This window comes from Pyrus communis, chromosome 9, assembly GCF_041283825.1.
Source record: "Pyrus communis isolate YQ-2024b chromosome 9, ASM4128382v1, whole genome shotgun sequence".
NCBI lineage: Eukaryota > Viridiplantae > Streptophyta > Magnoliopsida > Rosales > Rosaceae > Pyrus > Pyrus communis.
Window position 1 is genome coordinate 7,211,197 of NC_142573.1, and position 25,891 is coordinate 7,237,087.

General features: G+C 37.7%; 3 protein-coding genes and 1 pseudogene across 10 annotated transcripts; 1 reads left to right on the forward strand and 3 right to left on the reverse strand.

Moving 5' to 3' along the window:
* Window positions 1-272: 272 nt before the first annotated feature.
* LOC137740030 (OBERON-like protein) lies at window positions 273-3,721 on the reverse strand. Of its 3 annotated transcripts, none has more exons than XM_068479817.2 (3): window positions 3,516-3,721; window positions 1,285-2,443; window positions 273-1,030 (listed from the first exon to the last, which is right to left on the reverse strand). In XM_068479817.2, the coding sequence occupies exons 2-3, from the start codon at window positions 2,417-2,419 to the stop codon at window positions 438-440; spliced, it is 1,728 nt and encodes a 575-aa protein (XP_068335918.2). In that variant the 5' UTR covers window positions 2,420-2,443; window positions 3,516-3,721; the 3' UTR covers window positions 273-437. The 3 variants fall into 3 exon arrangements, with proteins under 3 accessions (XP_068335918.2, XP_088556112.1, XP_088556113.1); XM_088699986.1 differs by having other exon boundaries at window positions 3,356-3,582; XM_088699987.1 differs by having other exon boundaries at window positions 3,203-3,572.
* A 603-nt stretch (window positions 3,722-4,324) lies between these two features.
* Window positions 4,325-10,292, reverse strand: LOC137739057 (heat shock protein 90-6, mitochondrial). The gene is made up of 20 exons (XM_068478534.2): window positions 9,950-10,292; window positions 9,396-9,575; window positions 9,234-9,307; window positions 8,886-9,011; window positions 8,703-8,796; window positions 8,538-8,621; window positions 8,207-8,350; window positions 7,995-8,108; window positions 7,853-7,912; window positions 7,661-7,735; window positions 7,461-7,565; window positions 6,915-7,055; window positions 6,725-6,817; window positions 6,561-6,638; window positions 6,067-6,321; window positions 5,863-5,965; window positions 5,548-5,722; window positions 5,352-5,457; window positions 5,171-5,260; window positions 4,325-4,945 (listed from the first exon to the last, which is right to left on the reverse strand). Exons 1-20 carry the CDS (start codon window positions 10,055-10,057, stop codon window positions 4,721-4,723), a joined length of 2,430 nt encoding a protein of 809 aa, XP_068334635.2. The 5' UTR covers window positions 10,058-10,292; the 3' UTR covers window positions 4,325-4,720.
* Window positions 10,293-16,617: 6,325 nt separating this feature from the next.
* On the reverse strand, window positions 16,618-21,687 carry LOC137739753 (uncharacterized). Of its 2 annotated transcripts, XM_068479449.2 has the most exons (4): window positions 18,545-21,687; window positions 18,326-18,399; window positions 17,984-18,056; window positions 16,618-17,013 (listed from the first exon to the last, which is right to left on the reverse strand). In XM_068479449.2, the coding sequence occupies exon 1, from the start codon at window positions 21,447-21,449 to the stop codon at window positions 18,690-18,692; it is 2,760 nt and encodes a 919-aa protein (XP_068335550.2). In that variant the 5' UTR covers window positions 21,450-21,687; the 3' UTR covers window positions 16,618-17,013; window positions 17,984-18,056; window positions 18,326-18,399; window positions 18,545-18,689. The 2 variants fall into 2 exon arrangements, with proteins under 2 accessions (XP_068335550.2, XP_068335551.2); XM_068479450.2 differs by lacking the exon at window positions 18,326-18,399 and having other exon boundaries at window positions 18,545-21,685.
* Window positions 21,688-22,659: 972 nt separating this feature from the next.
* On the forward strand, window positions 22,660-25,625 carry LOC137740041 (pentatricopeptide repeat-containing protein At2g29760, chloroplastic pseudogene; annotated as a pseudogene). 4 transcript variants are annotated; one of them, XR_015966467.1, is made up of 2 exons: window positions 22,660-24,910; window positions 25,454-25,625. The product of XR_015966467.1 is annotated as a pentatricopeptide repeat-containing protein At2g29760, chloroplastic pseudogene, transcript variant X2 (transcript). The 4 variants fall into 4 exon arrangements; XR_015966469.1 differs by having other exon boundaries at window positions 22,692-24,910; window positions 25,462-25,625; XR_015966468.1 differs by having other exon boundaries at window positions 22,699-24,910; window positions 25,457-25,625.
* Window positions 25,626-25,891: the final 266 nt, after the last annotated feature.

A 25,891-nucleotide genomic window follows, 5' to 3' on the forward strand; every position in this document is an offset into this window, starting at 1 on the left:
CAGTTTCATGGTTTACCGAAATAAAGATAACAAGGCTTTCTCCGGTCACCTTCTCCGGTCACTGACCTAAAGACGGTGCCAAAACAGCGCTGAGCTACGAACAAATCACGTAGCAAGTTCAGTTATGTTTGGATAAATGGTCGACGAAGTTTTCTCTTCTGTACACTTCACGAGGTAAACAATGTAATGAAGAAAACAATAATAAAGGACCTCATTCTGTTTACTGCCATATTTTCTCTAATGACAGTAGGACATACAAGTATATAACAGAATGCTTTAACTATCAAGCTTCATAGATATAGATGCAATAAAAATGGACACAGGGCACACAAGTCATATTAAACAAGCGCGTCATCGCGTTCAAACCAGTTCACGAAAGAAGGTAAAATTACTAGTGTTGAAGTTAAAATAATACAGTACATACTAGAAATCACTCCTCAGGGATTTTTTCTGAAAGGATGGCGTTCGTTTGGCATCATGTCATGCATTTTCGAGTACAACAGCAACTGAGAAGGGTCGCTACCGCCGCCGCCACTGTTCTGGGATGCCCGCGAACTCTCTTGCAGTTTCATCTTCTCAAAAAGATACTGCTTTTCAGCCTCGGCTTCACTCAACCGTTGCTTTAAGTAACTGTTGGCATATTCTTCCTCTGATTTATCTGACTTGGCAAGAGCGATCCTCTGAAGCCTGTCAGCCTCTCGTTTTGCCTCATTGGCCTTGAGTTGGAACATATCAGCCTCTGCATGTTTGAGCCGCACAATTTTCTCCAGCTCTTCAATTTGACTCTTCTTTTTTTGCCTCTCAAGCTTTAGCTCTTGAACTTCTCTGGCCTTGTCCTGGAGTTCCCTGTCACAAGCCTCAACAGCCATTCGGGATTTCTTATACATTCTCATCTTCTCATCAGCAACCATTTCCATCTTCCTTATGGCCTCCTGCACCACTTCAGCGATTTGATTACAAGCCTCCTGTGGTGCTATTAGCCGTCCACTTTCCCCGTTTTCCAGGCTCTTTGGAGAGTCTCCCTCAAGCTCTTCATAAAAAATAAAAAAATAAAACCTTAAATCAGGATGACATAGATTAAAGATAAAATAAAAGTATGACAGCAAAGTATGCAGATACTGCAACATAAACTAAAATTCAACAAAAATTCGTCCTATAGTTGGAGTGGAATACTATTCCACAAGACTTGACAGTACCACAATACATCTTTTCCCTAAGAAGCATACCGAATTTGACACCATGAGGAAAATAAAATAAAATAAAATGCTTCAAACAATTCTGTACCTTGGAAAAACATCAATATTGCTCTGCAGGCTTCTGTTGATTCTGCAAGTCTACTTTTTATTTTTTCCTTGAGATGCTCACACTTCCAAAAGAGTTTTTGCCCTCGGGTGTCTTTGCTCCCATGAAAAATCCTACTAACAAAATCAAGCTCCCTTGTCAGAGCCTCCCGATCCCAGGCAGGAGCACAGTGTTGAAAAACATCTTTGACCCAGCCCAATAGCTCAGATGTTCGACTGCAAGCTCGACACCTGAAAAGCATTTCGGAGGGCCCTGCTCCGCTCTTACCAGAAGCTCCCATGCTTATTAGACCATCACGAATAGCACAGTCAGTGTGAGTCCAATGTGAACACAAATCACAACCAACCCAACGGCAAGTGTTCACTTCAAAATCGAACTTGTTACATATTACACACATGCAAAGATTACAGAAACCATTTCTTTTCGTACATATCTCACAGGTACAATCATCAGCTGGAATCTGGTTTTGGCATGCTATATTTCTGCATCTCTTGTACATGAAAACTTCAATTAAGGAAGTTTGAGAGAGACTGATATTTGGATGTAAGAATGCCAGAATCCCAGTATTTATTGCAACAAGGATTTCAAGCTGCACTCTGTGTGCTCTGATCAATGTCTTAGCCGTTAAGTCTGCTCTACTCTGAACAAGTTTCTGCAAAACAAAAAATTCTTCTCTCTGCTGCGAACCACCATTTCCATCAAGGATGACTCGGAGGTTGTTCTTCAATTCTTCATGAAACTCATCAGGTAGGTGATGCATCTTTTCAGTGATTATATCAACTCGCTCTCTTGCTATATCTCGAAGAGATATCTTATCAGCACTGGAAACACGGCGAATAACCGATTGTTCAGGGCAATCATTTTCTGCTTTCCCATTTTCCATCTTCTTTGCCATTATGGCATCAGCAGTAGGCCAGGTTTCTCGAGAACTGGCACTCTCGGTAGGGGACTCACGTCTATGATCAGAATTTGATCTGGGTTCTTCTGGGGAAAGCCGAGGATCTGAAGATACAAGGGACAGTGAGGTTTGTAGTCCCCCTGCTCGTGGTTGCTGACGTGGAGGAAGCATTCTTGATGAAGGCTGTTGGTGTATATTGGAACCAGATGATGTACCCATCCACCAGTTCCCCCTTATATACGACTGTGGCAAAAGAAGTACCACCATCACCATCAGTATTCAGTACCATAAAACTTAAAATCTTTTGAAAAATATCATGACAAACACATATTCTGATATCTGACGAGAGAAATGTGCAGGAGCAAAAAAGATATCCTCCATAACAACCAAATAGAGAGAGGTTCAATTTCTTTAAAAGTAACTTGTCACAAGAAGGTTTCTTATTGTTGCGAAGAAGCAACACGCATGCAGCACCACCAAAAGAAAACACATGTGCATGCACACATAAACAATTACAAATATCTGTAAGAACGCATTTTCAACTACAAGAAACTCGATTAGCTTATTGTGATTAGGCAAGCTGCTGCGAGAAGCATATCATCTAGTTTCTACGGCATTGATTAAATACAGTTACAAATAATATAAACTTCTCACGAGACATTATAATTACTATTCCTATTCCGATTCAGCTAGTATCAAAGCAAAGTGATTCCGACGAATTATTCATCACAAAAGAACTAGTTTTTACTGAAATTGAACAAAGTAAGACAGCGAATTTAAGCTTTCTTCTGCCCCTAACATTATCAATCTAAAGCTAATTTCAACTTTCAAGCAAGGCTATAGTGAAAAAAAAAAAAGTCTCCAATTCCCAAATTTCCGAAATTAAACAACTTTCAAACCACAAGAACATTTCACAAACACACAACAAAAAAGGCAGACCTTTACCAATTCCCACACAACATAAATCCCCAAATTTATTTACTTTTCACAGAAAAAACCTACTTTTCCATTGAATCTGCTTCCGCTGGTGATTAATTTGATACAAATCAACGACTCACACAGTACAGAGAGAGAATTACAGCAACAAAGAGTAAAATTAAAAGGCTAAGCAGTAAATTTAAAGGTCAGGGAACCGATCCCAATCTGAGTACTTGCCTCGGTCCAGTGCTGGGGGTTTTGCTAAATTACTAGATCAATAGCAGCAAAATGAATGCAACTAAAAGAATTTTCTTTCATTTTCTACCGTATTTTCTCGGCGACCAACCAGAAGAAATGGGGGGGAGTGGGAAGGGAGAGAGAGAGAGAGAGAGCTGACCAGACGAAGCCGGAGAGAAGATTCAGCTGCCCAGTAGAGAGGACAAAGATCAGCGACGCGGAGAGACAGATTTGTGGAAGTTTATTATTCGTCTCCTGTAAGGCGTTGTTTTCCGATTTTACCCTTGGAACGCGCAATGGAGTTTTTTCACCCGGACAGCGGGGTCAAGACTTTCAACGTCGTGTATTCTCGAGGTTAAAATGGTCATTTGAAGAATGGGATGCTTGACTTTTGTACATAGCCTATATATATGGAATAAAATATAAATTTTAGGTAAAGATAAATAAATGTAACGTGGTCTAGGGGCATTTCCCTTCTCCATTTCTTAGTCAATCAAATTACAAATTAATTAGCACTAATTAGTAAGTTAATATGACGAAAACTATTATGTCTCTTTAAATTTATCAAAACTGAAAATATCATTATTTATGTACAATGTTTTATCCATTAATTTAGTTGAACTTTCAAAAATAGTCTTTCAATAATATCTTAAGCTCATTTGAATTGTGCTGGAATTAAAAGTTTTTTAAAGAATAAAAGCATTTTTATTTATTTTTTATGTAAATAATATTGTTTGTTAAAAAAAAAAGAAAAAAAAAACTTCTATTTCAAAAATAATTGTTTGGCAAAATTTTTAAAAGTGCTTTGAGTAGAAAGCAAAAACACTTAGTATTTTTTATTTATTTTTAACAATGAACTAGCAATAATGTAATTCAAATTTGTCCGAGAATCCAATCTAAAACCTCTTACTTACAAGTAGAGAGGAATATTATCAGATCGTAATACTAAACAGCAAAAAACACTTGGAATTAAAAGCACACATTTGGTTGCTCGGCAAACAACCGCTTATTTGTACAAGCGTCTCATAGAATAACACTTTCAAACTAACTTGTAAACACCAGATTGATTAGGTTTACAAAATAAAGAAGAACAAGGCACAAACTAAACAAGTAATTAGTAGTAATCCCATAATTAATAACACTCCATATATCAACACTGCCACCGAAACCTACAACTGAAAATTTGTAAGAACTAAAACAGGAAAATTGCTTTATGCTCCCTTATTTCTTGCCAGCAGCCCCATCAAATATTATATCCTAACAATTATGTCCACACATTTTATGAACTACACCTCTAAGACCCTACCCCAACTGAATTTTGTGCATGAGAAAAAAGAGAGCAAAAGGAAACTTGCTTTGTGCTCCTCATTTCTGGCTGCCAGCTTCAACGGGCTCAACCACCTCGGCCTCTACCGTCTCGGGGTGGTTGTGTTGGGGTCCTGGGTGCTGTACCTCGGCGTCTAGTATATCTGGGTTGTGTTGCTGGAGTTCGGGTTGCTGAATTTCGGCAGCAGGTGTGGACCATTTCCCAGAGAGTGCCAGACTCATCATCTCGTATATCTTTCCACCCAGCTCTGCTGGATTTTCAGGCTGCATTAACAAGGCGTACGGGTTAGACGCTCACAGACATCATCAAACAAGCATGCAATGATGCAATGATGCAAATCATCATTTTCGGGTGTTGGCTACAGTAAATTCCTAGAGAATAATAGTTGTGTGTAGCATCTTGTGTCTCAACCCAACAAATATTTTTGGTCCCCTTATAATCCTAAGAGCAGATTTAACGAGAGATATAAAGCAAGTACGAATACTCACAGTAAAACCGCTTGATACCAAAGCTGTATTGTACAGAAGATCAATAGCTCTTATAGCATCCTCATCATCCGGGTTGGTCTTGCTTGCAGCCTACAAATCAGGGTTAAAAGTGTTATCAAATTTGCTACAACCGTCAAGTATTCAAATGATTGGAACTAGCACTTTCTTTGTGCAAACATACATTTAAGTTTTTAATGATTGGGTGCTCGGGATTAATCTCAAACACCCTTCTGCCTCTCATATACTCCAGGCTAGAGGTATCACCAACAGTTTGTGCCTTCATCAATCTGGATCCAATCAAAAGTTCAGAAGATAACATTTAGGTTCCAATACACGAATTTCTAAAAATTGTAAATAGCAACACAGAAGCCTCTTACCTCTCCATGTTGGCAGACCAGCCAAACTTCCCAGACACAAGAACACAGGGTGACGAGCTGAGACGGTTTGAAATCTGAACACTGGCAACTTTGTCGCCCAAACGCTTCTTAATCCAATCACATGTTTGGCCATATTCCTGCTTAATCTCCTTTTCTTTTTCCTCATTCTTATCCCCTGCAAAAATGTCATTCACACTCAGGTTTTCAGCTAAGTCCTTGGCAAAGGAAACGTAAAATCAAAGAAGCACAAAGATTAGCAGCCACCCATCCACAGCAGAACAGAAAAGTAACATAAAAAGGCTCCAGTGAACTAACCTAAATCGAGATCTTCCTTGCTAATATCAATGAAATTCTTCTCCTTGTATGATTTTAGGTTCTGGATGGCAACCTCATCAATGGGATCAACTAAGTACAACACCTACAACAATAGAACAACATAAATCATGATGAATCATAAAACAGAACGAAAAAGAACATAATCATATATTAGCATCAAGTTAATTGAGAGACACTACAGACTTCGAGGTCCTTCTCAAGAAGTTTCTCCAGGAATGGTGTATTGCTTGCACTTGTCACGCTGTCGGAAGCAACGTAATAGATATCCTTCTGCTCAGGTTTCATGTTTTCAAGATATTCATCCAAGCTGATCATCACATCCTCACTTTGGGAAGAGAAAAATCTAAGCAACGGAGCAATACGCTTATGATTTTCACGATCTTCAATGCAACCCAGTTTCAAGTGTTTGCCAAAATTTTCCCAGAACTTTTCATAATCCTGCAACAAACAAAAAAGGGTATGTTTAAAGATTATTATGGGAATATATCATTCTCTACCCGCAAGCAAGCAGATGGCTGGCAAAGATCAGGATTCACAGTCGTAGCTACAGGTAACGTAAAAGAAAGGAGACATGCAAGAGGAGGTAATTGCCAAGATGCTGAAATTTGAACTATATTTCTACAAGAAGGTAAATATACAAAAAAATGGATGATAAGAAAACAGAACCAAAATCATACTTCTCTGTTCTCACTCATGGATATTCCAAGGATCATGTCAAAGGCCTTCCGAACCAAGCGCTTCCTCATAATCCGTACCTTCAAGTAGATCACAAAAATAATAGTTTGTTAAATAAACTAATTAGAACTAAAGGTTAGAAAGATAGTGAGGTGGATGTACTTACAATACGACTCTCCTGAAGAATTTCACGTGAGACATTGAGTGGAAGATCATTTGAGTCCACAACACCTTTGACGAAGCTTAAATATCGTGGGAACTGCTCAGGCCAATGTAAAAACAATTAGAACCATTAAGCTTACATTTAAGAGAACCATGCATTACTATGTTGTAGAAACATCTTTTGTGTTGTTTACCAGTTCTCCATCAAAGTCATCTGAAATGAACACCCGTTTCACATAGAGCCTTATATTTTTTGTCTTGGGATTGACTATGTCATCTTTCCCCATAGGAGGGACAGCTGGCACATATAGAATAGACCTGAACTCTACTTCACCCTGCAAATAGCAAAGTCTTTCAGCTTAAAAGTAAAAGAAATAAGAAATGAAGTGTACATAGTCAAACAATGATACATTTTATCCTAAGTTCAGGGAACTAATGCCGCATTCTCAATTGCAATTCCATTCTAGATAATTCCCATTCATTACCCAACTTAATAAGATATCATGACAATTGCCGCCATACATAAGTATGCGGTTTAAAAAATTCTACAACAAAAAAGCCATTGTTAAGGAACTTCATTAATTGTTGATTCCACATAACTTTTACCCAACTCAAGAAGTAAAAATCATGTGATGATACAGATACAGAAATATGCAACATTTACTTCAAAATCTACAAGTACAAGAAAATGCATTTGTTGATTAACTTATTTTCTTACAACGAGGCAATGGTAGTTATACCTCTGTTGTGAAGTGCGAAGATGCTAGGGGATCCAAGTATTCATTGAAAGTCTTCTTGTAGAACTCATTGTAATCCTCTGTATTAACTTCCTTAGGATTGCGAAGCTGTACACATCAATTAAGATGATGTATGAGTTCTCCTGATAAAGTTGCTACGATAAAAAGCAAAGTAAACATCTAAAAAAGAAACTGAGGCTCACCCATATTGGTTGTGTCTCATTAATGAGATCCCAATCCCAGTATTTCTCAACAACAGTCTTCGTCTTCTTCTTTTTCTGTAAAAGTTAATTCAGTCATCGCATCAGTCATGGATAGGAATTTTCACTGATTCTCCTAATATGCAGAATACATTAGTCCAAGATTGATCAAGATACTGGATGAGAGAGAAATACCTCGGTTTTCTCATCTTGTTCGTCCGTTTTGGATTCAGCTGGATCTTCATCTACCTCAACCTGAACGGAAAGTCTCAATAGTTTCCGAGAGAGTATAACTTACAAAACCTACGACAAAAGTACAATAGAGAAGAACCCTTACCTCTTTAGTGAATCCTTTTTCCTTCCAAGTGTATATAGGAAAGGAAACAAATTGTGAATAGTTTTTCACAAGCTTTTCAATCCGTTCTGGATGAGCAAAACCTTTGTCATCACGCTGAAAGTAGGCAGACAGACAAAGATTAGCTTGGAGATCAGTGTCTAGTACAAAGAGGTTTAAGAAATCACAAAGCAAGAAAAAATTTACTGACTGACCTTGAGATACAAGGTGATGTGGGTTCCTCTGGGAATAAGCTTCTCGGGATCAGTCTCCTCCTGAATTGTGTAAGAGCTAGCATTCACCTCTCCTTGCCATACATATTGCTTGTCAGACTTTGGGCTCTTTGTGGAGACAACAATCTGTAACCGATAGGAGACACATAACAATCAAGCAGTACAAAAATTTCTATACGGAAGTTTACGATTAAAAAAAAGACAAACGGAAGTTGAATCCGCAAAGCATAGGAGGAACTTGGGTAATGGGAGGAATACCCCATCGTTATAGTCAATACCAAACTAAAAGTCATTTTTCTGGCCAAGAACTTACCCGATCTGCAACAAGGAATGCTGAGTAAAAGCCGACACCAAACTGACCAATCAGATTGGTATCACTTCCAGCATCTTTACTATCCTGATAAAACAAACTTCTAAGTATATAAGATAATTCAAAGCAGGATCTTAAATTTAAATATTTTTCAAAGACTTAGTATACCTTCAATGCCTTCAAGAACTTTGAAGTCCCACTTTGTGCAATTGTTCCCAGACAGTCAATAAGCTCTTGCCGAGTCATACCGATTCCAGAATCACTGCACACAAGGGAAAAGGCCAAACCATTGATACGATCAACAAGAATCATTAGGCACGAGCAAAGACAGAAACAACCAGTATAGCTTACATGATATTGATGATCCCATTGTCTTTATCAGTCTGGATACGGATATCTAGATCACCTCCACCCTTCAAAAGCTCAGGCTGTGTGACACTGAGGAAACGGAGCTTGTCCAATGCATCACTTGCATTGCTGCAAAAAAGAACATATTGTCAACATATCAAATGCTAAATAACTTACGACCACCTAGAATCAAACATAAAAACTATTTCTTGAATGCCAAGGAATCTTAAACATGGATTTTTTCGGTATTTCTTGGCTCCAACACTCCAATTGCAAACAAATGGCGATGTTAGCAACACACATCATATCCACGAATCAATATTACATAAAATGATATTAACACAAGAATACCTGATAAGCTCTCGAAGAAATACTTCCTTGTTACTGTACAAGCTGTTAACGATGAGGTCCATGAGACGACTGACCTGGCATCATGAAGAAAAGCACCACTTAAAAACTAGTTAATCCTCACAATAAAAGCTCAAAACCCCACAGAAGATCACATTACAGTACCTCAGCTTGATACTCGTATGTCTCGGCGGGTGGTGCATCAGAGGCTGCAGCCGTGGATTCATACCGATTGCCGAAATACATGCCATGTTTTAAATTAAACTGAGTTGTGGAATTGGTATGGTTACACTTCCCAGGGACCAACACGGAGTGCCATCTGACTTTGCCATCAGTCTCTCCCACCTGCTCAAATTTTTATATATTCGAAGTAAGCTCAAACATCCAAAATTAAAAAAATAATTCAATAGAATTACTTAAAAAGTTTAACAAGAAATTGTCTTTATCCAATCGCGAAAACCTTTCGATTGAACACAATAAAATTGGCAGTAGCAGAACAAGAAATTAAAAAAAAAAAAAAAAAAAAAACTTGAAATATTAAATTATGAAAAAACAACAATTGAGGATTCCCTGAGAACCATTTTGTAATTAAAGTTCAAAATTAAAGAAAACCCAGTTATAAAAGCAACATTTTCGATCACACATATACAAAAATTCAGAATTATTTCTCAATTTCTCGAATCTTGAAAAAATAAACCATGAATTTATGAGAAACCCACCGAGCCGCAGTGTGTAGAAGCGCAAGAGATCGGAGCCGCAGAGTTCCGGTAACGTCCCCCGCCGTGGCGCAGGATGGCGGAGACGGAGCGTCGTGGGAGCCTGTGCATACTGGTTGAGATGGAGAGATGAAGGAGCAAGAGAGAGAGAGAGTGGTGCTTGTGAGTGAGAGAGAGGGCTGGAGATCGGAGAGAGGAGTTAGGGTTTAGTAGGGGTTTTCTGATGGAGATAGAGAGGGGTTTAGGAAGCTTCTGGAGATAAAAGTGGTATTTTGGTAATTTTGATTCGTTGGGTTTTTAGGATTAATTGAGTTTGCCGATCACTTTGGGCCGATCATTTGTGGTCGAAGATTTTCGTTAAAAGCGAAAAAAAAAATAAAAACCCCCGAGCCAGTTGCTCTAAAAGTGTTTTGTTTTGTTACTAGCATTACGATGTAGTAAAAGTTTTTAGATTTATTTTCATAAGTGACGAGTTCAATACTTACTTATTAAAAATGAAAAAAGAAAAATCAAACCAGTCAAACTCGAATCGACTCAATTGATTCAATTCACATTTATTTCCTTTAAAAATCCGATTTAAACCGAACAAAACCAAATTCATTCCAATAGTTAACTCTTTTTGTAATAGCTAAATGATTGTGTATATTTAGCTCAAAGTCATATTGATGAGTGGTTCAATTCACTTATGTTTACAGCTACTCATGTTTTTGCCCCTCGTTTGAGTAAGCAATAATAGGGGGTAGGACGAGAAATTCTTATATATACATGTTGCATTCAATCCTCCCCTCGTTTCCTCTCATAATAATTGGTTTCTTGGACTGCAATGTGAGAGGTTGATGGGAAAGTGGATTGTGCTACCTATATTAGTAGCTTAAAAGGGAAAGTTGGAGGTTCAAGTTTGGCTAACAAGACATTGTACGATAATTATATAACTAACTTAGTGTTCGCTTAGTAACCATTTTTGTTTTTAGTTTTTATTTTTTTTCTCGTTAAAGATGAACAAAATTAGGAATGAAGAAAGGTGGAGAGAGGGTGGGGTAAAGGATGGTGGTGGACGAGAGGAGGGAGAAACGAAGGAATGTATGAACTATGAAACAAAAGCTAGAAACAAAAACCTACTTAAAATTGTTTTTTAGTTCTTAATTTTTATTTTGTATACCATTCTCCACACTTTTTATTTTTCAATATTCTTCCCACCATCCTTCCTCAATCCTCGTTCACCCCTCATCTTTCGTTGTATGTTCCCTCTATTTGAAACGAAATAGTTATCGAACGACCTGTTAGAGTTTCGTTTGATTCCGGTTTTCGAATTCCTAAAGAACAGCTTATTCTAATCTCTCTCAAAGGCAGCAATAACTTTTTTTCCTGTACTTAACATATCCATCAAAATTAAGCTTCATCACAAAGATTGATTATCTAGAGAGATTTATGTTTATTACTCTTTAATATTCTCAATTATGTGATCTTTTCTTGGCCTTGATTAGTGTTTTGTACTCATCACCAATCATCATAAGCTCAAAATAATGATCTGAAAAACATATGTGTTGATATGTTAATTTTTTGGAGCAAAAACCAGCAAAAAAAAAGGAGGGAAGATGAAAGAGAAGAGAAGCTCGCATGTTGCTCCTCCATTCCTTCTTTTTATTTATTTCATTATTTAGATTAATAAACATTTAGTGATATAATTAATTACATACTCTTCTGATATTACACAAAGAAAGTGAAGGCAGTAGGATTTGGCTACAGATGAAGAGAGGTGTCAATAAGGTCTGAGTTGTCAAAACTTTTTGCAGAAGCACTTGCTGCGGCAGCAGGTGCTTTTGTGTTGTTGGGCCATGAGTTTGTGGAATATGGCTGCAAATTAAGCCCGAGAGAGAGTGAGTGATCTGGAGGAGCACTTGGCCTAACCGGAACGACGATATCGGATTCGAATGAGAACTTTGCAGGCTGATGATCAAAATGCCTTGTTGTACAAACAACCCGTTGGTGATCAGTCTCTGATAACTTCTTCAGAAGCTGCTGCTCCTCCCTCCTCTCCTTCACTTTCTGCAGCTGCCTGAACCTTTCTTGCAGTAGAGCAATGGAGGAAACTGAAACCAAGGTTGGATCAGAAGCACTTTGCCTGCCCATTGAAAAGCAGCTTTTGCGCTTTTGATCTCTGAAGCTTTGTAGGTGAAGGGTTTGGTGGTTTTTTCTTTTTTTTTTTTTTTTTTGGTTTTGGCTATAATTGGTGCTGAAGGGCCAAAACGGAATGAATGTGTTTATATAGCAGATGGATTATATATATATATATATGAAAATTGAGTTTTTTTTTAATTTAAATTTTAAGACTATGGATGATGTAATATAAATAAGAATCGGGTGCTTTTCTGCAAAAAGCCAATGGGAAAGGTTTAAGGTACTGGTCTAGGGAAGGCTGGGTTGGTGGAAGGGTAGGCAAAAGCACTTTTGGAAAAAGCTAGAGTGCAAGAAAATAGTCCAAAATGAAATGGAAGTAAGCATTTGGAAGGGAGTTTTGGAGAATCAATTGTTAGGTCATGCTTTGTGTCCTCTTGTCTTTTAAGACACTGTTGGCATCGATGACTCTGATTTTATCTCCAAGTTGCATTTGGGGAAAGATTGATTCTTTTTTGTACCTGCTTGTTTTAAAAATTCAGCATTTTAGATTTTTATTAGGGTCGCCACTAATATATGATTTAGTGTTATTACTCTTCACTTGTAAGTAAGAGAGACTCGATTTACTTGAATGACGAGTTTATACTTATTATAGATGACTCATCGTGTGGAGTATTCTCCAAATTATACTGGTACTACTGTATAGTGATATTTATCTAAAGAAATCTTAAGTTGACTCATTTAGATGACAAATTTGATACTAAGTTATTTTGGCTAACTCATTACGTAGGTTATTTCCTGAATGTCTACCCCTTAAAATATAATTTCGTTTCATAAAAAAATGTTTTTGGTGGGGTTTTGAAGGTGAAGTTCATGGAATGAAGATAGGGATGTATATAAAAGACAATGATTAGAAGGAATATATATATTTGGAGTCATGGTGTTTTTGATGGGGACACATTTCATGCACTTTGTATATGCAGATGAGGAGGGCTGGCATTCACTAAATAATTAACAAAGTTCTAAATCAAGGTTTACAATTCTGTTTGTCTTTTACATTCATGGTCAAATATTTCACCGAAATTGAAAGAAGTAATTTGGTCGGTGAAGAGATTTTTCAGTGCATCGGTAATATGATTTGGTATACCTTGTGTAGTAATACAATTAGTTTGAAACTTAAAAATGAATTTTCAACCAATATAGATAGTATCACATTTAATGTCGGGCCATGTTCCCGGTTCAAAATTTTTTTTCTCTAGTCAGTGTTATAATATTAATCACATTCTTGCTTCTTTATAGAGTCCATAAGTCTACGTGACCATATAGGTCATAAGTTTGGATTTATACAATCTTATATTTACCTTTCTCAACGCATAATTGGTTATGTTTATCTCTCTTATTATGTGACTAATCACGTGATGAAGAGATTATCCAAAAAAAAAAAAAAATCACGTGATGAAGAGTATGTTTAAACTAAACTTAAATATAAACACGTGATTGTATAAAACGGGTGACACCCAAAAATCTCTGGAGATATGGGTATGTTTGAAGAGGATATGAAAATCAGGAAAGTTTCGCTTCTAGCATTTATCCTTGCTAGATTTGGAGGAATCTGGAGAATTTGAATTGTAAAAACACTGGCAGGTGGCATGTGACAGAGAAAACAGGTACTAAATATACTATTTGGTCCAACACCAAAACTAACCAAACAGGTACTAAAAGTGATAATTTCCCTCTTTTACTATTGCTATACGTTTTTGTTTAACCATATTTGTTGTTTATATTTGATTTATTCAGTCCAATAATCAGAAATAAGAATGGTGTGTAAGAGAAAAATGATGTGCGGTTATCATCTTTCTGATTTAAACTAAACTGCGAAAAAGAAGATTTGAACTTGAATGTAAATAATAAAACACACTACTTTAGCCAACTTGACTATGCTTGAGTTTGCAAAGATTATAATAGGTTCGATTGTATAGTTTCAAAAGGAAAAAACTAAGTTGAGAGATGCTTGTGTTGTAGGAAATGATAAGAATAGTGTAGTGTGGGTGGTTATATTGCTTGGGATTGAAGGTTTGGTAATGCATGGAATAATTGAGATTGAAAAGATCCAAGTCATATAAATGGAGGACATGTGGGGGTCCAAAGCCAACGCAAACCTCAGGGATTTTGATTTCTGTGAAGAATCAACTTTTGCCATAGAGTGCATGCCCTTCTTTGTTTTCTTCCCTTGAAACAACCAAGCACTTGAACCCAAAAACTAACTAATCATTATTATTCTTCGTTTTGAGAGACCTTTTAATGTGTTCGGAACATAAGCAGTACGTCGTATGTTTTTAATAAAGTGGAGGAAAGTTATTTTTTCAAGTATTCCTCCACTTGTATAATGATATATGATGTATGTATCTATGTTTCAGACATCCTAAAAAATCTATCCTTTCTTTTATTGAGAAAAAAATTAATTCAAGTATATCAGAATTCTTTCATGAAAGATGGGTTTCTTAAATTAATGACATGTTTATTTACAAGGAATTTGAATTATTTTGATTTTGAGTAAAATATAAATATTGAAATTATATACTATTTGGTCCAGCACCAAAACTAACCAAACATGTGGAATATAAAGCTTCTATTATTGTGAAAAATAATAGGTTTTTAATTCAAGTGATATTTTAACTTAATTTAAGAAAAGTGATAATTTCACTCTTTTACTATCGCTATACATTTTTGTTTAACCATATTTTTTGTTTATGTTTAATTTATTCAGTCTAATAATTAGAAATAAGAATGGTGTGTATAAGGAGAAAAATAATATACGGTTATCATCTTTTTTATTTAAACTAAAATGCGAGAAGAATATTTGAACTTAAATGTAGATAATAAAACAAACTGCTTTAACCAACTTGATTGCGCTCTGAGTTTGGAAAGATTGTAATAGGTTTGATTGTGTAGTTCCAAAAGGAAATGATAAGAATAGTGTAGCGTGGGTGGTTATGTTGCTTTGGGATTGAAGGTTTGGTAATGTATGGAATAATTGAGATTGAAAAGATCAAGTCTAATAAACGGAGGACATGTGGGGGTCCAAAGCCAAAGCAAACCTCAGGGATTTTGATTTCTGTGAAGAATCAACTTTTGCCATAGAGTGGATGCCCTTCTTTGTTTTCTTCCCTTGAAACAACCAAGCACTCGAACCCAAAAACTAACTAATCATTATTATTCTTCGTTTTGAGAAACTTTTCAATATGTCTGAAACACATACAGTACGTCATATATTCTTATACAAATGGAGATAAGTTTTTTTTTTCTTCTTAAGTATCCCTCAACTTGTACAATGACATGATATATGTGCCTGTGTTCCGGACACCATAAAAAATTTATCCTTCCTTTTGTTGAAAAGAAAAAGTAATTCACGTATACCACAATTCTTTCATGAAAGATGGTGTTCTTAAAGTAATGACAAATTTATTTACTTGAAATTTAAATTATTCTGATTTTGAGTAAAATATAGATATTGAAATTATATACGTTTACTATTTACTGATACATACAACACAAAATACAAAAAAATATGTTATGTGGTTGTCACACTACAATCCAAAATCTAATACTTAAAAGACTAGGAATCAATTTATTATGTGATATTAGAGGAGTATTTTTATTCACCATCATCAATTGATGGCGATGCTCACAACCTTATTTATTACCGTTGAACAAGTTTAAATTTTGAGATCCGTGTAGCAGATAGATACAAAACTCAAAATTTAAACTAATCAAACAATAATAAGTAGAGTAGTGAGCATTATCACCATTTGAAAGTGGTGAACAAAAATACACCCATATTCCAGATATTGATATACATCTCATAAAATGAATCACAAAAAAGTAGAAACTCACATCTCTTAATTACAAATGCAACTGAATAGATCATGGTTTCTTGTTGAGATGGGCTACCAAGCAATAATTTCAACCACCCTGGTTTCTTCTTCTTGTTTTGAGCTATTTTACTCTCCTTGTTCCTTTTGGTACAATCCATAACTCCAACTATCTCCCTCTAAACTAACTAATTTTTTTTATAAGTGATATTCCAACTCTAAACTAGATTAAGGAGAGAGGAGAGGCTCTGAACCGGCACGCAGTGAGTTGAAGAGAAATGGCATAAGCTCCAAGACAATCAACCACTTGCTAATGGCTTGTTTGAAAATGCTTTTAAAATGATTGAAAACACTTTTGATGAAAATGTTTTAGAAACCAATCTTTAGTAAAAATTCAAGTGGATTCTGTAAAAGCACTTTAAGTGCTTCTTGCAGGAAGCACATATTTGGTGCTTCTTCCAAAAAGCACTTAAAATGCTTTTGGAATCCAAAACCAATTTTACCAAAAGGCTTTCCGTCATTTTAAAAGAACTTCCAAGTGAGCCTTTGACTAAGTCATCATAACTCCATTCCTTCAAGATATTAGTTCCGAGCTAGGCATATGTCAATTTTGGAGGAAGGGTGATGAGAACTTATAGAACTTAATTTTCAGAGAAGAAGCTTGCCTGAACTTCAATAGAGGGGTTGGGAAGAAACTGAAAAATTCATTCCAAATTGGACAATAGCAATCAGATTGCTGACACTTGATTCTGATTTCAGCCACTGCAGATTCAATTAGACTTTTACAAACTGTTTCTCAGTTGCATGATACGATTGGCAACTCGGATTGCACCGTAGTACATTTGGGAACCAAAGTCGCCTAGTACAAGGCCGAAAGTACAAAGCTCAGCCTCCGAGCCATTTGTAGGAGTGGGGCGGGTTTCTGCCTCATATAGCTGGTGCCGGAGACTGGGGGAAGTTTAGGAGAGATGAGGAGACCCAGCAGCTGCATAACCTTCCCATCCTCGCATCAAACATAAGATGCCGGAAATTCTTCCACAACCGCCAGAAGTAGGAGGGAGGTAGCAGCTAATTCTTCCACTATACAAAATGATGGAATTACAAGAAATTCTTTTAAGGACAGTACTATGAAATACCAATCCACAAGGTAACTATGAGTTACAAAAAATCTCACGAAAAATGACTGCCGGGAAGGAAACACCAAAAAAGAATCCCTTCTACGGTTCTTTTTTATATTTTTTCGGAATCCACAATATAGTTCATAGCAATAAAATCAAAGGAAATACTAGGCAAAGGATCAGCAAAACACAACCGATGGGGACAATAAAGCTTATTTCGTCCCTTATCAGAACCAAAATCAAGGAGTAAAAGATGAAAGGAAACGCTCAAGAACAAATATTTACAGTGCAATTATCGTTTGGGAAAACTAAAATGTTGAAGCTACACGGAGTGACAAAGATTCAAGAGATCAATGATACAGAAAGTTATCACACACTAACATTTTAGCATACTAGCACAATTAGAGGAAAATTAAAAAAGTGTTTAACTGGAGCAAAATGGGCTCAAGTTTAGAAGGGCCTGAGTAATCCCTACACTAAATATTCCTAATCATATTAAAATGGTTAGGTCAAATTTAAATGATCATTTATCCTGGAAGTTTGAACCAGAGACATTATTTACGTTAGGTAAAATCGGGTGGCACCTATAGATAACCTCTTGTTGATAATTCAGAAATAAAATGGTTCCACTCGCAGACCGTCCAAGTGATGATCCAAGGGATCATTTGGTTAGGTTTTTGCTTTTAAGTTTCTTTTTCTTTTTCTTATGATAAATAAAGAAGAGAGAACGAAAATAAAGTGGAGAGAAAGATAAAGGAAAAGACATCGAATGAGTTTTTAAAATAAAAAATAAACTATAACAGAAAACCAAAATGTCACTAAAAGGGCCTCAACGTATGTGATTGTAAAACTGAGGTATACATGTAAACGACTGTTGGTGTATGATGTTACGGCAGCAAAATAATGCAACATTGGTATCAAACAAGGTGTACCTTAACATCTTCTTGCCCAATATTTCTGAGGAAAGAGGAAACTATCGACTATGGAACATTGAAGCTGCACCACCTGCAAGTACATATGCCAAGAATGTCTCCATTTTATAAACACCATGACAGCATGAATATTTTCTAGGCATGTCAAACCAGCCAAATGAGCACCGTTAAAAAGATTTCAAGATAATCCATGTAATTAGGAAGCCTGCTATGCAGAAATACTCTAAACCCTAAACCAACTAACGCACTATACAGATGGTAAATCAATCATACCTATCCACACAAAAAGAGAAACTAAAATAAATGGTAGATATCTTTCATGAATACTTTAGCTTGACTAACCTATATGTCTTCCTAAGGAATCTGCTTCATGCAGACCAGAATTCAGTTTATCTTCTGAAAATGACTTGTCACTTCTACATATATAGAATAACAAAGCAATCGTCAAACTTATTTTTTTGGTGATTTTAGACAAACGATGCCACCAACCAAGCACCAAAAAATGTAATAGAAATCAACGAATGCTAATGAAGTTGAAGGCAAAAAGTGCCATCTACTTACCATGAATTGCATGGTCAAGCTGCAAAGTAGTCACAACATAGGAATATATACACCTCAGGCCAAAAACAGTGCCATTTCTCATTAGTTGATAAATGAATCTAGATAATGAATTTTCTGTGCCTCCATGTGTATAAAGAAACCATGATCAATGTACATCCTTCAAATCTTTGTTAACAATTTGCGAAGTCACCACAGTATCGTTTATTTTAGAAAGTTCTCTGGCCAAAATAACATACGTCTCGGTACTGATACTGCATTTTTCAGATTCAATAACATGAAGAAACTTCATGCATAAATCTGAATTCCCTTCCTTCAGTAAGCCATCAATTAACACAGTCCAAACAATCTCATCAGTATTCCATTGTTTCTCTAGCATCCTTCTGAATAATGTTTCAGCTTCTTCCACTCGACCCACCCTGCAGAGGACACTAATAAGTGCCTTATAAGATGATAAGTGAACCTCAAATCCTCTATCTGCCATCAAACCAAAAATTTCCAGCGCAGAATCCACTTTCAAATTTGTACAATAAACAAAGAATAGAGACAGATAAATCTTATTAGTGGGGCAGAACCCTTTATCTTTCATATGCTGCAGCAACTGATCCGCCACATAATATCTGCCATCTCTGCACAAGCCTCTCACTAAAATATCATAGGTATGAACAGTTGGTTCACATCCATACTCTGACATCCTAGCTAAGAGATTACACAACACCTCAAAAAAGGTATAGCTCTCATCAGAGCTGCAACTATACGTTTCTTCATGTTGGGACTCAAGGCCCACAACATTCTCTGTCAGCAACTGGCTTTCCCTTTGCAACCCCTTGACCAACACAGAATAAGTTCGGTAGTTGGGCTTGCAGCCAACATCAACCATTCGCCTAAGGAGCAGAAACGCATGATCTAGCTTGCCAAGCATAACAAATCCATCAATGAGTGTGGTATATGTTACCTCATCAGGAACCAATCCTTTCCTCTCCATTTCTTTAAGTAACCTCTCAGCATCATCAGCCTTACCCTCACGACATAACCCAAAAATGAGTGAACTATATGTATACAAGTTCGGCAAGCAACCCTGCTTTCCCATTTCATGGTAGATTTGGAATGCAACGTCAGTACTGCCATTCCCACAGAGGCACCTAATTAGAGACGTGTAGGTAATGACATTTGGAGCCAGTCCTTGCTCCCCCATCTTTGTACATAATTTTTTAGCTTTTTCAATCTGATTATCATTGCACAAACCACTTATAATGGTATTGTAGGTTTCAATACCCGGACAGCAACCATCCTCCTCCATCCGCTCAAATAATGCCAATGCAGCATCTACCTTCCCCTCCGCACAATATCCAGCAATCAAAGCAGTGTAAGTGACCTGATTGGGAAGAATGCCTTGTTCTACCATCTCATGGAAAATAGTAGATGCATCTTCAGACTTACCCTCCTTGCATAACCCAGAAATAAGTTCAGTATAAGTCCATTCATCTGGTTCACATCCACTCCATTTCATCAAATCCAATAACCTCACTGCATTGTTTAATTTACCCCCATCAAGGTATGCATTGATAAGTGTGTTATAAGTTATCACATTTGGAGAGGGTCCCACTTTCAGCATTTTGCTTAAAAGCGTCATTGCCTTATTAATGTTACCCATCAAACAGAAAACCTTGATGATTCCGTTGTGTGTTTGGGTATTTGACATGGTACCATGTCTTTCCATCCAATAAAAAATCTTCTGAGCCATGCCATATCTTCCTGTCTCACATAATTCATTTATCAATGTATTGAAGGTAACCGTGTTTGGGACCAAACCGTCCTTCACAAGTTTGTGATAGAGTCCAACAGCAACATTGAGTTTTCCTGTCTGAGACAACCCGCTGATCAATGCTGTATAAGTATGAACGTTAGGATGGCAACCCCTGCCCCTCATACTTCTGAAAAGCCCAATTGCTTCCACCAGTCGATTGGCCTCACATAGTGAAGTAATTGGGACAGTGTAAGTAAATACTGTGGGTTCAATCCCTTTCTCTACCATTTCATCAAGCATATCCAGTGCCTCATCCACCCTTCCCTCATTGCATAGCCCATTGATGAGAGTTGAATACGTAACTGAATTGGGGTCACAACCTGCCTTCACCATCTGATCATAAACTTCAAATGCCAAATTCACCTTACGATTTCTACAATGCCCAAGAATCAACGATGTATAAGTAAAAACATCCGGGAACATATCGAACTGAAAAATCCGGCTCAAAATCACCTCTGCTTCCTGAACCCTGCCTTTCTTACACAATATATTGATCATTGTATTAAATGTCAACAAACTTGGTCTAATCCCACTATTAAGCATCTGAGTATAAACATTTCGAGCTACACTAACCATCTCGAACTTTCCCAATTGTATCAAAAGTGTATTAAAACTAAACAATGTGAACTGAAAACCAAGTCCATTCAAATCATTCAAATACTCAATTACCCATTTGAGCTCTTCCTCCTTCCTACAAGCCTTGATCATCAAAATCCTCACACGGTCCGCAGGCGCAAAAAGCCGCTCCCTCACAAGCCGATTAAGCATTGACGAGAAGCAGCCCATATCGTGTTTGTAAAAATGCCTCTTAGAAACCCAGTAGAAGAATCTCAACGCCGAGTCAGTGTTACGGTGGGACTCGATGATCTTCGACACGTGATGGGTTCTGAGCTCGGGTCCGAGCCAGCTGAGCTCCGAGCTCCGTTCCCATTGGGGGTCGCTCAAAATGTCGCAGATTCTGGCGACCAAGTCCTGGAAAGGTTTGGAGGGTTGAGCGGGTTCGGAGAAAAGCCTGGTTCTTGTTGAGAATTTGAGAAAATGGTCGGAACCCAATAGAGAGCGGAGGGTATGGACGTGGAGGGTTTGGAGGGGCTTTAACATTTCGAGCTATGGGGAGGTCATGTGGGATTGCAGAAGAAGAAGATGGTAAAGTTTGGGACTTTTGCGGGTTTTCAGAGATCTGGGGGTTGAAGGGGGTTGATTGGTAGGGGGGAAGCGTGGGTCGACTCGGCGAGTTGGTGAACGTGGTCATTGGAGAGCCATAGCTAGCAGCTTACTGGAGGTGGAGGGAAGTGGAGAGAAAGGTTACGCTGTTGAATAAAAGCTAGGGTTATTTCACTCGGAGACGGAAAAAGAGGGAAATTTAATAGAAAGGCCAAATTGCAGTAATAGTTCCATAGTTTACATGAACTTTCACTTTCATCCCTATAATACAAATTCTTGCATTTTCATCTTTGTTGTTTTGGTCTATTTTGACTTTAGTTGGGCCCCACTAATTAAATTAGTTTTTGGGCCTAAGTTTGTGCACATCTTCTCATTTAAAAAAAAAAAAAAATTTATCATTTGACAAATTGGTGTACGATGATGTTGAAGTTGAAAAATATAAAAATCTAGCATATAACAACTTATTATGAGCGATTATTGCGATAATATTTTTCTTGAATATTAAAAATGAAAAAGAAGATTAACAGACATATGACAAAAAACATTGTCAAAAATATTTGGGTCCCTCAATTCTCTAACAAGTAGTCTTGTAATCATGTATGGTAACTCTAGACATTATCTTCACTTGCTACTAATGAGAGAACGGGAGGAGTGTACTTGCGAAGACACTCTGACACTCAAGTTAGTAAGTGTTTGAGATGATTGTCGTAAGATTTAGAATAGTTGGTACCTTTTCCTATTTAATAGGTGAGTTACCTTTACATTTGAAGTATTGAGCTTCCAAGTTCATGTTTGTTAATTTTCTTTATAATCCACTAATAACTCTTATCATAAACGCAATGTGGTCACATAACAAATTACTAACTTGATCGTAGCTCCACTTCCCTATAGAGTGCACATACCTTATTTGGTTGAGGAGTAAAATATGCTCCCATGTTCCTTAACCCACAAACACTAAATCCATCATGAGTAGGTAGCAATTAACAAAAGAAAAGAAAAAACAATAGGCATTTGACGGATTTGACCAACGGTGTTAACTCAATGAAATAACAGAGGATGAATATGTAAGAAAAAAAACTACAAGGAAGAAATTAAAAACCGAGATAAACTACAGGACTATTAGTGCAATTTAGTTGTGGATATAGATGGGCCACTCAGACGGTTAGACCCCTTGGTTGTGGTTATCATCTGATCCACCAACGCCATTGCAGGTTGCAGCAATGCTTCAGCTCACACCATCTCTCTCTCTCCTCCACAAACCATTTCTCTCTCCTCAAACCCTAAACCCCTTCCGGCTTCTCCAAACATGCAAAACCCTACAAGAAGCAGAGCAGCACCACGCCCTGTTTCTCAAGACCGGAACTTTCAGCCACCCTTCAGTCGCTTCCTGCTTCCTTTCTCTCTACGCCGACCCCAAAATCAACAGCCTCGACTACGCCCGCTCCGTCTTCGACCAAATCGAACAACCCACGTTGGTCTCTTGGAACGTTCTCATCAAATGCTACGTCGGAAACCAGCGGTCGCATGATGCCATTGTTTTGTTCTATGAATTGGTTCATGAGCTTGTTCCCGATAATTTCACTGTGCCGTGCGTGATTAAGGGTTGCGCTCGGTTGAATGCGATTGAGGAAGGGAAGCAGATTCATGGGTTGGTGTTGAAAATTGGGCTTGGGTTGGATAAGTTTGTGCAGAGCAGTTTGGTGAGTTTGTACTCGAAATGTGGTGAGATTGGTTTGGCTCGGAAGGTGTTTGATGAAATGCGTGACCGAGATTTGGTAACTTGGAATTCGTTGGTGGATGGGTATGCGAGGTGTGGAGAAGTTGAAGTGGCAATGGAGTTGTTTGATGAAATGCAGGAGAGGGATTTGTTCTCTTGGACTGTTTTGGTCGATGGGTTGTCGAAATGCGGGAAGGTGGAGATGGCTAGGGAGCTGTTTGATAGGATGCCGAATAGAAATTCGGTTTCTTGGAATGCCATGATTAATGGGTACATGAAAGCTGGAGACTTTGAGACGGCTCGTGAATTATTTAGTGGGATGCCGGCAAGAGATGTGATAACTTGGAATTCAATGATTGCAGGTTATGAATTTAATGGGAGGTTTATGGAAGCATTGGAGTTGTTTCAAGAAATTTTGAAAGAAGGTGTCATGCCTAGTCATGCTACATTGGTCAGTGCTCTTTCAGCCGTTTCGGGATTAGCTATCCTGAGTAAGGGGAGATGGATTCATTCTTTCATGGTAAAACATGGATTTGAGTTAGATGGCGTGCTTGGTACATCCTTGATTGATATGTATTCCAAGTGTGGGAGCATTGAGAATGCTCTGACCTTATTTCGAGCTATACACAGGAAGAAATTGGGGCACTGGACTTCTATAATTGTTGGTTTAGGAATGCATGGTATGGCTGACCAAGTTCTTGAGCTATTTCTCGAGATGAGGAAGAATGGAATGCAGCCTCATGCTATAACTTTTATTGGAGTCTTGAATGCATGTAGTCATGCGGGATTGGTCGATCTTGGCCGTTTCTATTTCAATCTGATGACAAATGATTATGGAATTGAACCCACAATTGAACACTACGGTTGCTTTGTAGACATTTTATGTCGGGCTGGCTGTCTGGATGAGGCGAAGAATGTCATTGAAAGTATGCCCATGAAACCAAACAAAGTAATCTGGATGAGTTTGCTCAGTGGTGCTCGGAATCATGGAAATGTTGAACTTGGCGATTATGCTGCTCGTCACCTGATTGAAGTGTCTCCCGACACTATTGGATGCTATGTTGTTCTTTCTAACATGTATGCTGCAGCTGATCAGTGGGAGAAAGTTTCACAGGTAAGAGAAATGATGAGAACGAGAGGAGTCAAAAAGGACCCGGGATGCAGTTCCATAGAGCACAGAGGTGTGCTTCATGAGTTTGTTGTGGGTGATAAATCACATCCTCGGACAGAAGAGATATATTTGAAGTTGAGTGAGATGACAGAGAAACTGAAATCTGTAGGACATGTTCCTGACACAAGCCAAGTTCTGTTGTGTCTTGAAGAGGAAAAAGAGAAGGAAGCTGAACTGGAAAACCATAGTGAAAGATTGGCTATTGCATTTGGTCTCATTAATTCGGAAGCTGGGAGTCCTATTCGCATTATAAAGAATCTTCGTGTCTGTAGTGATTGCCACTCTGTCACTAAACACCTATCCAGTATCTATAATCGTGAGATTATTGTGAGAGATAATAGTCGTTTCCATCATTTCAGAAATGGCTCATGTTCTTGCAAAGATTTTTGGTGACTGACTTGTTTGTCTGCTGCATTGACGGCTGTGTTCAGCTGCTCACAGCCTCAAAGCAAGAAGCATCAGAATGCATCTACCTCTATGCTTGCGCTCTTAAAATTGGAGCAGCTATTGGTATCATTTCTTCTAATTCAGGCATATTTTTACGTGTTCATTTGATGTATTTTAGCATTATAGGCAGTCATGAATGTGCGTCTTCATTTAATGATGAGACTCATCCCTCGCAAAAGCTGCCCCTCTTGTAATAGGTATATGACTCATAGGTCTTGCTTTCCCAAAATTCTGCATTGGCGAGAGACTCGCACTAACAAGATAGGGAATCTTCATTATAGAGAGTCTGAGTTTATAATGAGAGATAATAGTTGTTCCCATCATTTCTTTCACCCTCCATTGGAGAAAGGCGTGTATACTAGGTGCCCTTAGTATTAGAGGCAATCTTCATTGTATACTGATTACCGACAGATAATGTCAAAAATTCTGATTTGTCTCAAATTGACGGTTTCATACATTCTCTTTGTGCTTTGATTGAACTCAAAATTTTTCTACTTTCCCCAATCTAAGATGAAGAAACCTATGCCTGCACTCTTAAATTGGAATGGCCATTGTTGTCAGTTCTTTTGATTGTGGAAATTTCTTGTGTGTTTATTTAATATATAGCAGTACAGGCAGTCTTGATGCGTGTCCGGATGCTGAAACTCTTGAAATTAGAATGCAACTGCAGTCCCTGTATTGGCTAGAGAATTGTGCACCCCATAGATATATGGGCTAGAGACTTGTGCACCCCTTAGATCTATGGGCAGTCTACGTTATGCTGACGTTATAGTGAAAGGTAATAGCCATTCCCATTGTGCAATCTTCATTATACTGAGATAATAGTGAAAGATGATCGTTCTTCCCATCATTTCTTTCACCCTATGTTGACAGAATTCGTATACTTAAGTGTCCATATAGATCTAGTGTAGGCAATCATCATTGCAGAAATTTTATGCCCTAATTATACTTAATTTGCCTAATGGTGACGGATTGATGAAGAAACCTGAGATCAATCTATGATCTTATGGTTTCAGCATTGACTTTCTCTTGTATTTCGCTAGT

Bases quoted from the DNA above. Each gene is read 5' to 3' on its own strand.
- LOC137740030 (XM_068479817.2), bottom strand. From the start codon at position 2,419: ATGGGTACATCATCTGGTTCCAATATACACCAACAGCCTTCATCAAGA. The intron at 1,031-1,284 runs GTACAGAATTGT...TTTTTTATGAAG, and splicing joins AATATTGATGTTTTTCCAAG to AGCTTGAGGGAGACTCTCCA.
- LOC137739753 (XM_068479449.2), bottom strand. From the start codon at position 21,449: ATGTTAAAGCCCCTCCAAACCCTCCACGTCCATACCCTCCGCTCTCTA.
- LOC137739057 (XM_068478534.2), bottom strand. From the start codon at position 10,057: ATGCACAGGCTCCCACGACGCTCCGTCTCCGCCATCCTGCGCCACGGC. The intron at 7,913-7,994 runs GTAAGGGTTCTT...CTTTCCGTTCAG, and splicing joins AAAAAGGATTCACTAAAGAG to GTTGAGGTAGATGAAGATCC. The intron at 4,946-5,170 runs GTGAGTATTCGT...TTGTTAATGCAG, and splicing joins TGGTATCAAGCGGTTTTACT to CCTGAAAATCCAGCAGAGCT.